A 16,736-nucleotide genomic window follows, 5' to 3' on the forward strand; every position below is an offset into this window, starting at 1 on the left:
GGACTGGGAGTTTTGCCCAGTGGTAGCGTGCTTACCTAGCATGTACGAAGACCTGGGTTTGGTTCCTTGGTACCACATACACAGAATAAGCCAGAACTGTTGCTGTGGCTCAAGTGATAAAGCTCGCCTTGAGAAAGCCCAAGGACAGTGCTTAGGTCCTGAGTTCAAGCCAGGAATGGCAAAAAAGTAAAGGACAGCTCCTATGTACCTCATGTATCTATAGGTGACTTACAATTCAATAAGAAACTATGTAACTGTGTCCATGTGTGGGGAGAGAAGGAAAGAGAGACAAAGACAAAGACAGGACTGAAAGATAGACAGAGACTGAAAGAGAAAAATCTGTTGGAAATCCTCAGACAATCTAGAAATATGTTTATGGCTTATGGGAAAGTATTCGTATGAACTTGGAATTGTAGTTTATGAGTCATAAGAAAACACCAAAAAGAATTTCTGTAATGAGACAGAAAATTGGTGAGAAAAAATTCAGTGAGCATTTACTTGCCATATGCTCGCTGTTTGGAAGACACAACAGGAAATGAAGAAGGTCAGGTGAGAAGTTCATTAATGAATTATGATATAGATGCACTGCTGAAAGTTATAATTCAAGGTAGGATAATTCTGCTTTCAAGAGATTCCATTATCGTTCATAGAAGCACAAAGCTGACAGCATTCGTCCAGAAAGTCAGAGCTGCAGAAGCAATAAAATATGGCCCCTGAGATCAAGCCCCAGGAACAGCACAGGTACACACAGAAGAAAGAATCAGGTTCTGTGACAGACTGCAATGATTGAAAGCATTCACACCTTCATCCTGGGATCCAAGATGGTTTCTCTCCTGAGAAATTAGCAAGCTACAAATGTGACCTTCAGTTTTTCTCACTTGATGGTTTTCACCTGTATATGCCAGATATGTAGTTATATATGATATATATATTAGATATAATACCTATAATATGTGTTGGCTCCCTCTATTATTTTATATTTTACATAATGCATAATCATAAATATGAAGTATATATTATATAAGTTATAATACATTATATTTATTGAAAGATTTTATTAACACTGATTTTTGCATCATATTTCCAATGTCATGTTTAACAAACACACATTCAAGAAAGGTATCTCTATATGCAATCACTGGCACAAAGATTTTAGAACATAATTAAAATTAAGCTGAGAGTTTGTATGTCATAGATACATATATAATTATATAATATAACATGTCTACAAAGTATATATCCTATCCTAGATTTTTACATCTATGTAGTTACGTTTATATCTCCAAGACCATGCCCATAACCTTGGGTACCTGAAAATTAAGTCTTTACTCTTGTACTGTTTGGACCTAATATCCACATACCAAGGGGACCATGCACCTTTTGTTCCTTTGGTCTTGACTTATTTCACTCAATATGATTTGCTCTAGTTTCATCCACTTCCCAGCGAATGCCATTATTTTATCTTGTCCGTTGGCTATGTAGAATTCCATTGTATATTTCTACCACATTTTTTGTATCCATTCATCAGTAGTGGGGCATCTGGGTTTTTTCCATCGCTTGGCTATTGTGAATAATGCAGCAATGAACATAGCTGAGCAGGTGCCCTTATCATATCCTGGGTAGATACCCAGAAGTGGTATGGCTGGGTCATAGGGAAGGTCTAATTTTAGTTTTTTTAAGAAACCTCCAAACTGCCTTCCAGAGTGGCTGTACTAGTTTACATTCCCATCAGCAGTGCAGTAGGGATCTTCTCCACATCCCCACCAGCATTTGTTGTCTGAGTTTGGAATATTGGCCATTCTGTTTGGGGTAAGGTTGTTTTTATTTGCATTTCCTTTATGACATGGATAATGAACATTTTCTCATATGTTTTTTTTTGCCATTTTAACCTCTTATTTTGATAAGTCTCTCTTTAGTTCCTCTGCTCATTAAGTGATTTGTTTGTTGGGATTGTGGGATATTAGTTTCTTGAGTTCCCTGTAGATATTGGATATTAAGCATTGTCTGTTGTATTATTGGCAAATATCTTTTCCCAGTTGGTTGGTTGTCTTTCTACTGTAGTAGCTATGTCTTCGTGCAGAAACTTTTTTATTTATAGGTAGTCCCATTTGTCAAGTCTCTCTCCGATCTCTTGTGACCCTGGGACTCTGTTCACGAAGTTTTACCTGGGCCTATGAGGTCCAGTGTCTCTCCTACTCTATCATGTAGCAGTTTCAGGGTTTCAGGTCTCATATTGAAGTCTTTGATCCATTTTGCATTAATGTTTGTGCATGGTGACAGGCCGGGATCAATTTTTAGTTGTCTGCATGAGGCTTCCCAGTTTTCCCAGCATCAATAATTGAAGTGTATATATATATGTATATATAATTTATTATCTTTAAGTAGTTATACAAAGGAGTTTCAATCTAACATCAGTTCATGATCACAATACATCTTAATCGATATCATTCCTTCTGTCATCTCTCTGAACCCCACCCAATGCCTCAAATTACCTTGCTCCATTTTCATATATGTACATTGAGTATCATGACAGGATGAATGAATGACCTATCATTCCTCTCTCCAAGTGTTATACACATATCGGCAGTACCACATTATGAACTAATGTTACAAATTGCATGCAATAATGTGGTATGCAAATTTCAGTGGGAAGCGCATAGATAACTAAGTAAGTTGGCAAGACAGGAGGAGAAGGTGGGTGATTGTAAGTTTCAGGAACTGCGCAACCTATGTGTTTCTCTATGCCAATTCTCCATCATAGCTAAATCAACAAAACAAACAAAAAACCCCGGTATGCTCTTCAATAAGTATTCTCCCTAAAAAATTGTGATTTTTTTTTTTGCCAGTCCTAGGCTTGAGCTCAGGGCCTGAACACTGTCCTTGAGCTCAGGGCCTGAACACTGTCCTTGGACTTTCTCAAGGCAAGAGCTCTATGATCTGAGCCTCAGTACCACTTCTGGTTTTGTTTTTGTTTTTGTTTTTTTTCTAAACTCCTGGCCCAAAATTGTGATTCTTCTTTTTCCTTTTTTTTTTGCCAGTCCTGGGCTTGAGCTCAGGGCCTGAGCACTGTCCTTGGACTTTCTCAAGGCTAGAGCTCTACCACTTGAGCCTCAGCACCACTTTTGGCTTTTTCTATATATGTGGTACCAAGGAATTGAACCCGGGTCTTTGTGTATGCTAGGCAAGCACTTTAACCACTATGCCAAACTCACGGCCTTCAAAATTGTGATTCTTAAGAAATATTTTAGCCAAAGGAGAAATTAGTGTTAGAATTAAACTTAACACTCCAAGATATTTTCACTGGAAAAAAAATGACAAACTATTTAGGCAAAGTTAATTTGGAAGACTAGGCTAGGCCAATGGCCGTTCAGGAGTTACAGTTGAAATCCAGTTGGGTTTTTTTTTGTTGTTGTTGTTTATTTTTGCCTTTTGTTTTAACAGAATTAATTGTTTTTTAATTTATATATTTATTATTTCAATGTATAGAGGGGTTACAGTTATGTTCGCCAGATAGAAGGTACATTACTTCTCACACATTGATATCCCTTCTTATGTTTTTGTCCCCATTTCCCTCCCCCCACACTCTCCCCTCATTTTTCTCCTCCTATTTCAAATAAACAAGTAAACATCTATATAATACACCAGGTAACAAAGTGGGATACTGTAACAATATGAAATTAACCAAAAAGCAACACAAGTGAGAAAAACATAATGCATAAAGAATAACAGTCACTTACATTTAAGCTCTTGTTTCCATGTCCTGGAGGTCCATTAATTTGGCCTCCTCGTATATGGCCTTATGTATCTAAACTAGCAGCATTAGTTATAACAGAAAGGACAAAAATTATTTATCTCAATGTCCTTTGGGTTCTGATTATTGGGCACTTAGGAAAAGTAAAAGTGAGATGGAGGCTAGGCCCCGGAGAGGAGCAACAAAAGTGTGTTTTCACTAAAGGATTGATAAATTATTTTTCTTAGGGTGAGTATGAAGTTCATTTTTTGATCATTTTTATTGTCAGCATGTCAGCTGAAATGCATGTTGATATAGTGCATCTTGGGACACACAGAGTTCCTTTTGCGTTTTAGGGCATCGGCATCTGTCCAGGTCTCCATAGCTGCCTGCTATGAATGAACATTCCTGTTTAGAAGAGGAAAGGAGAACCTGAAATAAAAGTCTTTGTGTTAAACAGGAGTGAGACATGGAATTTGGGGAAAGAAAAAGAGGCCACATTCTATACCAAGACCCAGGCAAAAGGAGAATGGGGCTGTGTGCTTTTCTGGGGCATGGTTTTGCCTTCTCTGTGATGGATGGCCCATCTCTTGGCATGCTGGTCACAGTAATAGTGTCATGGCCCCCTCTCAACAGTAGAAAAGGCTGTCAGTCCCAGCATGAAGGAGATGGAGGGTTGAGATGACTGACCTAACCTAGACTCACATGCTCCTGTGACTTAGGCACGAGATACAGGGTGAGTTTTAATTTCAAGTTGAGGTGCCATTTATTTAAAAGGGGATAGAAGTGAGACCAGAAGAAGAAATAAAATGAAAATTAGCCAGGACTACTTTTAGAAAATACAGAGTAAGGTTTCAATTTCAATGTGTTTTTATTTTCCATATTTGATATCTGGGCATGTACAAATTCTCGAGTCAAGTATGTGTGGGCTAATAAAAAAAAAGAAACAAAAGGACATACTTAGCAATGCAACAATAATTTACTGTGGCATATACAAGATGCCTTACATGTGTATTCTAACCTTTCACAGTCATTAGGAAGCAGGCAAGTTCAGAATGATCCTCTCTCCATTAAGAACACGTCTATGAGATGGAACACAACACCTGGGGAAGGATTTATCTTCCTTCCTCTCCAGAAGTGTGCAGCCAGCATGGATAGCTCCCTATTCTCTTCCCATCTGGGAGATCCTCAGGACCCAAGACAGGAGGGCTCAGGCTTGCTCATTCCCCTGTTCCCCACTGCCAAGTTCTCTTTGGAACTATCTTCCGACCATCTTGCTAATTGGTTTCACAGGGTCTCCATGACACTGCAGGCTGTTTCTATCTAGTTGGACAAATGCAGAATCCTCCATTCGAGCAAGCGTGTCTCTACTTAGGTTGCTGTGGAAATCCTTCCGGTTGCAGAATCTATTGAATCTTAAGTTAGCGTTCTAATGTTAGAAAGCACAGATCCATACTTTCACATGCTACAATGTGGAATGGAGTTTAAATCATTCCCAACTCTGTGGAAATGTAGGGTAGCCCCACCTTGATACCACAAAGGTTTGAATTACCCTATGGAAGTTTTGAACTTTGAATATTAGGAGAAATTGTAAGCCTTCAATTTCATTTAGATTGGGAATGAATTCAAGAACAGTGGGATCAAGAATAAGCATAACCTAGTAATTACAATTAAATTTGGGTGAAAATCTCTAACACTAGCTTTTAAGCAATCTTTCCACTCCTCCACCCCACCAAAAAAAAAAGTAAAATGAGGTGAAGAGATGCATATGCAAATTTTTAGAATTAGCTATTCTATGAGGCCTACCTATTTCAAGATATCATAGTGTCCACAAAAAATACATACAACTTGAGAATCAAAAAGGGGGGGGATGATGAACCTCATATTTCTAGTTCTTATATTTGACTTTACAGACCACTCTTATCTCTAAACGCGTGAAAAATATTCCAGTTCCATCATAGAGCTATTGGTATTTGTTAAGGATAATTACAATTTGTAAGTTTAAGATTAATTCATTTAGTGTTAGTATATTTTCAGACAATTTGTTTTCATCACTTGCTGTTCCTATAAATAACTAGATGAGCCTCCTCAAGATTTTTTTTCCAATGGAGAAATATTTCTGACTTGCCAATGTGGTTCCTTAGCGAAAAGGAATAGTTAGTCTTCCTTCTGGATTCTGTTCAGCACTTAAGCAATAAAGGAGGGGTGAGCCAATAAATAAGTGGTACTTCAACAGTGCCTGAGGATACTCAAAAACGACTTGTTCTCTTAAATAGATTAAATAATCCCTCCCTGAAGATCTCATTACCTGATGACTTTGTAAAATAAAAACATACCTATTTCTTCCTAGGGAGACACAGGTAAACTTTGAGTGTGACTAAAGGCTCAGCCCATAGGCTTGATTGGATTAACATGACTCAAAGTTAGTTCAGGCCATTGTGCCTCTTATCTCTTATGTGTCCATGGTAGTAATAAAACTCTTATGAGCTGCCATCATACATTAGTTACAACACTTCCTGGCACTTAGTAAATGGTCAGCAACTGTCAACCATTAATATATAATGCAAGGATGTGAAATTGAGGTATTAAAAGCTGGAAATGATACATCAAATGCTGGAACATAAGGGGGCAATGGAATGGTTTTTAAATAAGATGTCTCTCTTTCACACTTGATCTGTGCCATCCTTGACACATAGATGTGTGTGTGTATGTGTGTGTGTGTGTGTGTGTGTGTGTGTGTATGCACATGCATGTGTGCATAAGCATGTGCACAATGGCTCTGGTCCTGAATTCAGGGACTGGGCACCGTCCCTGAGATTTTATGTTTAAGGTTAGTTCTCTACCAATTATCCAGAGCTCCACATATGGCTTTTTTGATCAGAGTTTCATGGGCTTCCTGCCCAGGCTGGCTGGGAACCATAATCTTCAGATCTCAGCCTCCTGAGCAGCTAGGATTGCAGGCATGAGCCACTACTACCCATTTTCTGGTGACTGAATAAATAAACTACATTAATTGAGGAATTCTCACTTGAATTAATTGGTGGTTTTTCCATAGGCATGAATGGCCTCAGGCAGGCTATTGGCTTTGAGAAGCAGCCAGCGATGAGTTATGACAAATATTGTGATTTATGTTTGGGGTATGATTCAAAAAACAAAATTAATTGCTTTTCTGTCATCTTTTCTTTATAAATTTTCATTGATCCTTTGGTGTGTACCAAAGCCTGTCAGTGGTGATCATAGGGCTTCAAATTTTAATCAAACAATAAGATATGTGTGTGTGTATGTGTGTGTGTGTGTGTTTAATGTATATGTACACACACATTAAAGAGGACAGAAAAAATTTATATAAGATTTAGTGTGTGTGTGTGTGTGTGTGTGTTTGGTGTGTGTGTGTGTGTGTGTGTGTGTGTGTGTGTGTGTGTGTAGCTTAAACTTGAGGCCTGAATGGTACTACCACTGAGTGTTTATGCTCAAAGTTACTACTGTACCACTTGGGCCACAGCTCTACTTCCTGCTTCATGGTGAGTAATTGGAAATAAGAGTCTCAGGGACTTAAATACCCAGGATGGCTACAAATGGCAAGTCTTCTGTCTTAGCTTCGTGAGTAGCTAGGACCTATAGGTTTGATCCACCAGCTCCTGGTTGGGATCTAAACTTTTTTATTTGTGTATTTGGGGACCATTTGCTCATGAATAAGCCATTATGATTACAAGTAAATTATTTCTCTGTAATATCCTAGACTATGAATTAAATGTGTAACTTTAATAATTTGGTATAATTTTAATATTAAGAGAATGCATGTGTGTTTTATTTGCTAAAGATTTCTGCTTATACCTTTTAGTTATTTTTAATACTTTTTCAGTTCTAATTTCTTTCTTTGCAACTGATTGTTCATTGGTTGTGACAATAGAGCATTCAGATTGTCCTCTTATTTAGCAAGCCCCACTGCTCATTGGCTGGATTCTTTGTATTCCCTGTGAAACACAGAGATGAACAGATGAAGGTCATAGAGCATGAAAGAATACAGAATGGCCAGGGTTGCTATACCAGCCAACAAAATGAACGAGAGGTAGTCAGTTTCCAGCCAGCTGAGCTCTCCCACTGAAGTCTTATTCCACTAAATTGAGGATAATGTCTGTCTGTCTTTCTTTCTTTCTCTATTTCTTTTTCTTTTTACCAGTCCTGGGGCTTGAACCCAGGGCCTGGACATGATCCTTGAGCTTTCTCAAGGCTAGCACTCTACCACTTGAGCCTTAGCACCACTTCCAGCTTTTTCTGTATGTGTGGTACCAAGGAATTGAACCCAAGGCTTCGTGCATGCTAGGCAGGCACTCTACCTCTAGGCCACACTCTCAGCTTGTTAATGGCATTCTGACTGTGCAGTCAAGTCACTGACCATGTAGCCCACTATGGGAGGTCCTCTGCTCCCTGATGCCATACAATTTCTTTCCTGAAAACTTCTTCCTGGGTTTAAGTTGCATAAATAAAATAAATGATTTGTTTCCCCTCATTGTTCATCTTATGATCCATCATCTCATACCAGATTGTTTTTTTAACTACAAAGTTAGTATCTCTCCTATGGTTTTAGTTGCATACAATCACAAAGCTGTCTATGGGTAGAATTCTTCCCGAGACCTAACTCAGTGTGTCACACCTTCTATCCCTCCCAGGAGCAGGCTTGTGAGTTCCTGGTATTGGCTACCAATATACACACTCTGCCCTCCTGCTATAGAATTGACTATGAAGAATAATCAGAGCTTTCTTCCTGTGACCGCCACTGATTTTTCATTTTCTGAAAACAAGAATCCTGTCTTTTCATAAAGATTTGCCAGAAGCTACCGTAATACATATCAGCACAGGGGAAAGAGTAAAAAATAAAATAAAACATATGCCCCAGGCCAATGTTCATGTTTATAATCCTAGCTACTCAGGTGACTGGGAACTGAAGAATGATGTTCAAAGCTAGCAAGGGCAGAAAAACATCCTCCAGAGACTTTTATCTCCAATTAACCATTCAAAAACCAGAAGTGACACTGAGGCTTAACATGGTAGCACACTAACCTTGAACACAAGAGCTCTGGTATAGCACCCAGCCCCTGAGTTCAAGCCCTATGATGAGAAAGAAAGAGAGAGAGAGAGAGAGAGAGAGAGAGAGAGAGAGAGAGAGAGAGAGAGAGAGAGAGAGAGAGAGAGAGAGAGAGAGAGAAGAAGGAGGGAGGGAGGGAAGTAAGTAAGAAAGGAAGAAAAGAAGAGGAAAGGAAAGGGGAGGATGGGGAAAGGGAGGGAGGGAAGAAAGGAAGGAAGGAAGGAAGGAAGGAAGGAAGGAAGGAAGGAGGAAGGAAGGAAGGAAAGAAGGAAGGGAAGGAAAAGAGAGAGAGAGACAGAGATAGAGACAGAGAGACAGAGAGAGACAGAGAAAGAGACAGAGAGAGAGACAGAGAGAGGAGAAACTTGTGCTGTTTAGAAGAAGCATCTACTGATCAAGATCACTTAGAGCAGTTATAAGGGCCCCTGCCTGTGTTTTTGGTAGCATGGGCTACCACATTCACAAGGTGGGAATGTTTCAAGCATTGGACATGGGCCTCTGGTCTGCCTGCGATTTCACATTCTCTGGAAGACTTGTAGTACTTCAATAGAGTTTTCTCATATAACCAAGGAAATCTAATATTATTACATTCTTTTGAATATGAAGAACACCTGGCCAGAGCCATTGATAGTCGTATTAGGGTTTTGCCATTCTTGTTAATATAGAGATGCAAATGAGCGAATGTTGAGTGAGTAGTCTACATAGAATATGCTCATGATATCCCTTCTACATTTCTATAGACAGCTTCTCTCTCTGGTACATTTATAACCGGCACACTTCATTTATGTTTTCTTATTTCATTATAAAATTTTCAAGTATGTTCAAAACTGTAAGAAAATACTGACCAGCAGAAAGCACTTTTACTGTGTACAATCCATGAGTTGTATTTCTTATACATACTTGATGAAGATTGAGATAGATTTCTTGCATTGGGAGGCTGGCTGGTCTTAGAAACATTCACTACTTTGTGTCTTTCGGTTTTTTTTCCTAACCTTTTTCTCTTTCTGTTTCCTTCTTTCCATGCTGACTTTGCTATAGCAGACCACTTGGGAATTGAATTCATGGGTAAGTCGAAACAATTTTCTCCTTAAATATGTTGGAAACACTACTTTAGAATACACATATTGTTCTCGCTCCTCTTCTGAGTATAATTGAAATGTCTCATTATCAGATGCTATTAGTAATAAAAAATGTTTTAGTTCATGTTTCACCAAATAATAGCTGAAAATGAAAGACTTAACACCATATTTGGAAAGCAATTCTGTGTTAAGTGCACTGCAATCCAAGCAGAAGTCAGATTTGGCTCTTGGCCATGCTTGTTTCTTTTAATTCTCAATTTTCATATCTATAAAATAGGGATAATAATAGTTCCCATTCACTACACATATAAATTGTTTAACACAGTGTTTGCAACCCTGAGAACACTTAATAAGTGATAGAAAACTGATTTTTGAATGTCAGTCATTATTTCTGCTGTAATTCTATTATAGAAGAAAGACTGTGGGGACATTTCAGTTATTTATCCACCTTCCTTTGGAGTATGGCCTGTAAACAATTCCATTTACAAATTTAAAACATTTCTCCTTAAAGTGTTTGCAGTGGATGGCATATTTTAAAAGCATCAGAGTGACTTTGGTGCATTATTTTCTTTATTAATACAAAACTGCACTAATTAGAGATAATACTCTGAGTCTTTATGATGTATTAAGTGATAGAGACAACAGATCTCTTCACGCTCTGCCTGATTGGCTTTTGTTGAACTTCAGAATTCCTTTTTCCTTAATGGGGTATGGAAGTGAAATACTCACTTGACATTTGTCTGTGTTACTTTTGATAATACTTATAAGTTTATTTGCCTTTATTTAATCAAGCACATGTTTATTCAGTAAATATTTATCAAATCACTATAAGGAAAGGACGAACATAAAATTCCAGAAATAAAAACTGTGAAAGTGAAATGCAAACACATTAACAATATTAAGTTCACAGTTAATAATCAGCTAATAACACTTCCATGAAGTTTTTAGAATCTTCAGAGATCTTTTAACTAAGAAGGAGGGCATTAGTTTGGATTAATATGAAGGTTCAAAATATGGAGAAAGCCTGATATATATTTAGTAGGTAATATCATAATTACTTGAACTGGATTGCTACTGAACCCTATAAGAGAGAAGATTCACAAGGATGACTGAAAGCTTTTGGTTTGCATATTAAGATGCCACATGGGTCACTTCCAAAGAAAGAATATTGGCAGAAGAAGAAACTTATTGGGAATATTTACTATGTTCAGAGAGGAGTTGAATTTAGAGTGACTTTGAATTTTTTTCCATATATTTTTATTGTAATTGTAATTGATAGAAGGGTTACATTATATTCACCAGATAGAGGTTGCATTACTTCAAAAACATTGATTCCCTTTCTCATGTCATGATCCCCATGTCCCTCCCACCCACCCCCGGTCATCTTGTTTTACCCCCTTCCCTATCCAATTTCAAATAACCAATTAAGCATATATAATATATCAGATAACAAGGTGAAATATTGTAATAATATGAGATAACCAAGGGACAGGAAAAGAGATGAGAGATAACATAGTACATTAAGGACAACAATCACCCATTATATGGCTTTTGTTTCTATATCCTGGAGGTCCTCACATTTAGCATCATACTATATGGCCTTATGTATCTAGACTTTGAAATTTTGAGAGAAGATGTCAAGTTGATTTTTGTATGGCTAGAAAGTCTTGAGAGTTTGAGCATTGCTTGCCTATGATAAAGAAATCTTCGTTTTGAAGATTGTTATTAATTAGTGCAGACTCAGTGCCTGCAGATTTAGAGTTTTGCAAGATAGAAATGATTTGGAAATTAGAAGCAAATGAAATTCAGGATTTTGCCTACATGAAGCAACACGAGATGTAAGGCGGGAGTGGAAGGAGGTGCAAAACAATGAAAACAATTAATTGTCATTATGAAAGTACTGGAAGGAAAACTAAGTGACAGGGGCTCATGCATCCCTATAATCCTAGACACTCAGGAGAGTGTTGCCTGAGGGTCATGATTCAAAGCCACTCCAGGCAGGGAAAAAAAGAAAAATGACTTATCCAGAAAGAATTTTGGGAAGAGAAGTGGGGACAAAACATGAGAAGGGGTATCAATGTGTGAGAAGCAATGAACCTACTATCTGGCAAATGTAACTGTAACCCCTCTATACATTACAATAAAAAAAGTAAAAACAAAATTTAAAAAAGAAGAATTTTAGCCAGCAAGAATTTAAAAGTAGAGGTGTGAGTCAAGCGATAGAGATCCAGCTATGAGCCAACAGCTAAGCAAAAGTGTGAGATCCTAACAGTGTTGTCTTTTCGAAAGAAATTTCAAAGAAAAAAAAAACTACAGTAAAAAGGAAAAAGTTAGTTGGTGGCATGAATAAGAGCTTATAGACAGATGAAATATTGGTAATGATATTGAAGGACAAGTGACAGGGGATGAAAAATTTTCAAAGTACATTTAGGAGAGGGAGTAACTACACTGAATGAGAGAGAGGAAATGAAGCTGAAGCTATAAGACAAGAATTTGAAAGGACATAGGTTGTCTAAATGGATACATAGTTTTTCGTGATTATGTTAGGATTAAAATGGAGAAATAAAAACATATTTGTCATATGTCAGAATTTGTAATAAATGAGATGTGTTTTATAGAGGACAACATAAGGGGCTTATTATGCATGAGTAAGGGTAACATAAATTGTATATCAAAATAAAGCCCACAATATTATACTAGCTTAGACAAATAGGAGTTTGTTTTCTTCCATTTTTTTTCTTCCCAATGTAGGAGTCATTTTCACCCCAATAGTGGAGTCATTTTCTCTGAGCTGAAAAGCTCAGACACAACACCTCGGCTGAATTCAAACCCTATGACCCCCCCCAAAAAAAAAAAAAAACCAGAAAACAAAACTAAGGGTTTAGTAATCTCTACCATCTAAAACATGCCATACAATTTCAAGGAACTAGATTTTCCCCAAGGAACAAGAAAATGAGTTCCCTAGAAACCAGGAGAAGTTAGCCCTATCTTTGAGGGTAAGAAAATACAATACAACATTTTTTTAAAAAATTCAGAAAATTGGACTCTTCAGACAAGATTCAAGGTTCAGTTGCAATAGAAGGGGGATGAAAGGAGTCAGAGAAGAGTTTGAGAATGTAAAGGGCATGAGATGTAGAAACCTAAACTCTTGAAGCAAGAAGAAAATTGAAAGAAGAGAAGAAAGCTGAGTTATGGGCTGACTACAGATTATAGAAATGTATGAGTATGATTCATGCATTGACATACTAATTGTTGAGAAACTTAAGCGGTTTGCAATGTCTTCATTCTGTGATGTGAGGAGGGATTGGTGGCATGGAAGTGTGAAAATCAGCAGTAATTGTGAAAAAGCTGGCACAAGGCTTCATGGCCAGATAAATTCACCGCCCCCCCCCCCTAGGCAGTGGCGATGGCAGGCTCATGGAGAATGGAAACATCCCCGGTAGCTGGTGGCGGAGCTGAGTAGATTCCGGTACTTCATGAAGTGTGGCCATGGTTACAACCAATTAAAGTTACCATATAGTGCTATTCATTACTACGGGAAGAAATACCCCATTTCCCACTTTACTGGAGGCACTGGCAGTGATATTGATACCATACCATCCTGTGGAACCAAAAATAAGTATCCAGAAGTCCGTGTTAGGACTCATTTAGTGGAATGTTGTTACTGGCTCAGGAAAAGTAATAGGCTGTTGTGTAGTTCATCTATATAACTCTCCAGACTAAGGTTATAGTGTGGCTTGCAGAAGTTATAGTTAAATTATAGGTCTATAGACTTATGGAGAATGAGTTCTCAGTGTGTAATTCTTTGACTTGGGAAATAGCTGTTGCCTTGGAGAGATGGGGTCAAAGCAAGGGCACAGTTTATACGTGGATAATGGCAGCTGATAAAGGATTGTTTGGAATGCTGAAAAGATTCATTACATCAGTGGTACACTCTATCCATTGGCCACATTCCTGCTGATTGTCCTTCCTGAATATATAAAACATAAGTTTGAGATTTAGTTTATGTTTATAGAATCTATGAGTAAAATCCTTTCTACTAAAGTCTTATCATACCAAGTACATCATGTACATAATTAGGTCATAAATATGTTTAAATGGTAGAATGGTTTAAATGGTAGAGCCTTGAGCAGAAAAGCTCAGGGGTATTACCCAGGCCCTGAGTTCAAGCCCAAGGACCAGCACAAAACAGAAAAGAACATAAAAGAAAGATTAGTTTGGTGTTGAATATTTTACCTGGTAACCCTATCTCGAGGGCTATAAGCTCAATGCAGGTTGTTTTTTAACACCTCTTTCATGATTCATACCACAGTCCCATAAAGGCTGAATTTGAGTTAAAAATAGTATTGATGGCTAAAAGACAAACAGAATCAATGAGGCAGAAGGCTTTGGAGACCAAGTGTGCTGAGTATCTCAAGAGGGAGCTGTGCTTGTTACATGATGGGAAATTAGCAAAAATAATACTAAGCGGTTCTCAAATGATAGCAACAATGGTTGTTTAACTAGGCAAATACAGCCTCATAAGCTCATTGGTACCAAGCCCAACCGGTGCTGTCAGAGCAATTGATGAAATACTTTAATGCCAAGTACTTACTGCGAGTGAAATAGATTAACACCTCAGCTAGGGATACTTCAAAAAATAAATGGTCGAGCACTGACTTAGTTTATCAGCTTTTGAGAAAGAAAGCAGCATTTAACTTACCAGAAGATGCAGTTCAAGACCACATTAATGAAGCAGTAACAGCTGTGTCTTTTTCTGTTCACTACCCATTTATTTCCCCATTACATTTAGGCTGCCTAACGTCAGTCAGAAACATGGTTTTATGTGAATATGGGGCCTTTTGTGCCTTCTAGAACAATCTATGTGTCTATTTTCTGTTGCTATGTAGTAGAAACATAGCTGTGGTTCAAAAAAAAATCTACTTTTCTGGGAAAGGTATCCTATAGGGTACTGTGACAGAAAATATACATTCTTTGAAGCCAGGAAAATTCCCTTTGAATCTCGATGCCTCTTTCTTTATGTTGTGAGACATAAACTTTCCATCTGCCTATCTAGCTGTTTGTCTGTCTATTCATGTAGACCAGCATGCATTTCTCTAGATTCAGTGGCCTGAAAGTTGGTAATACAACATATCATCTTAGCATATGGCAGTCACTTATGTCATTCATTTCCTTGTGTGTTGTCCTCTTAGGTTACTGAGTGTGTGTGTGTGTGTGTGTGTGTGTGTGTGTGTGTGTGTGTGTCCTGGGGCTTGCATTCAGGCCCTGAGATTTTTTTTACACATCACTAGTGCTCTATCAGTAGGGTCACAGTAACATTTCTGGCCTTTTCTGAGTAGTTTGTTGGTGATAAGTATCTTATGACCTTTCCAACCTGGGCTGGCTTCAAACTGCCACCCTCAAATCTCAGCCTCCTAAACACCTAGAGTTACAGATGTGAGGCACCAGCTTTGGAAGGACACATAGCGGAAAGGGCCAATACTCGTTCAGATGTGAAAATGTCTCTGCAAGGACTAAATGCACTACCAGGGATATCCATGTTCTATGTAGCTGAAAGGGATATTTCGCCCCCCACTTTTGCCAATCCTGGGCTTGAGCTCAGGGCCTGAGCACTGTCCTTGGACTTTCTCATGGCTCTGACCACTTGAACCTCAAAACCACTTCCGTTTTTTTTTTTAGTTATGGGGTACCAAGGAATCGAACCTGGATCTTCATGCATGCTAGTCAAGCACTCTACCACTAGGCCAAACTCCTGGTCTGAAAGGGATATTTTTTCTAGGCAGTGCTGTGTCTAGTCTTGCAAGCCTTTTTGCATAAGGAAATCTCAACTAATTCCCTAATCTTTTGCAAAAATTAATATTTTATCATAGAACTATATTCAAGCCTCATATAGTGCCAAATGGCAAAGCATTTATGCCCATTTTGGCCCATCAACTCTGTAGCTTAATCTCTGCTTCTGCCATGACTAATCGTTCAGATTTATAACCTATTCTGCTTATACACTGTCTCATACCTAGGGTTTTCTTCATGGGATGTTTCTATGAAGTGTCTCAACCTTTCCTAACACAGCCTCCTGTGTATATTGCATCATGTACTGTAAGTTGGCTAGATTTCCTGTGGTCACTGTCTCTCTTCTCTTGTATTGTATCAAGAAAGATGAAGCCATGATTATTAATATTTTCTTGTCTCAATGGGCAGCAAGTGGGAACGAAAGGCAGGCGATTCCAGATTACCCGGACAGGACAAAGGATCTTTGATTAGGTCTCAGGGGTAGCATTTCACTACATTTACTAGCATTGCTTTATCTTTGAAGATATTTTCAAATTTAGATGGGATTATTCATTTTATATGCTTCTTTATATACAGCAAATGCTTCAAAATGTTTTTTTTTAATTTTCCTTTATTCTTTCTACAACACAATCTGGGTGGCCTCTTGGTAAGCATTTTTCTATAGCTTGCCCTCACCCCTGTCAATTTTTACATGGTGGTGATGTGGATGTTCAATCCTGTGTTTTTCAGTGTGCCAGAATTCAGTTTTATGGTGATATAATATTTATTTAGCTTTATTTCGTAACTAATTTTGACTTAATACTTGTACAATTACACTCATAGTGGATTTATGCCACATAAAACGGATTTCCTGACACAGCTACAGTTGTTCAATGCAATGTCCAGACAGCAAAATTATTCCAAAATAACTGTTAGTGAGCTAGTGCAAAGGCTGTTTTCGCCATTTTCTGCTTAACACTGTACATTTACAATAAAGTATTCAATTGAAATAGAAGACATCAAATATAATTCTATCATTTCTCACTGTTTTTCTTCTCCCCCTCCCTCCCTT

The 16,736-nt window shown here is 38.0% G+C and overlaps 1 protein-coding gene across 7 annotated transcripts in view; it reads left to right on the forward strand.

Moving 5' to 3' along the window:
- The window catches only part of Nrg3 (neuregulin 3), a 945,390-nt gene that overhangs the window by 818,454 nt on the left and 110,200 nt on the right, over positions 1-16,736 (forward strand). For 4 of the 7 annotated variants that reach the window (XM_090346689.1, XM_090346692.1, XM_090346690.1 and 1 more), the window contains exon 4: positions 9,855-9,881. In XM_090346689.1, the coding sequence (XP_090202815.1) occupies positions 9,855-9,881 (27 nt within the window). The remainder of the gene's footprint in view (positions 1-9,854; positions 9,882-16,736) is intronic. The other 3 variants (XM_090346691.1, XM_090346695.1, XM_090346696.1) reach the window with 1 other exon arrangement.

This window comes from Megascapheus bottae, chromosome 15 (assembly GCF_031878675.1).
Source record: "Megascapheus bottae isolate mThoBot1 chromosome 15, mThoBot2.hap1, whole genome shotgun sequence".
Lineage (NCBI taxonomy): Eukaryota > Metazoa > Chordata > Mammalia > Rodentia > Geomyidae > Megascapheus > Megascapheus bottae.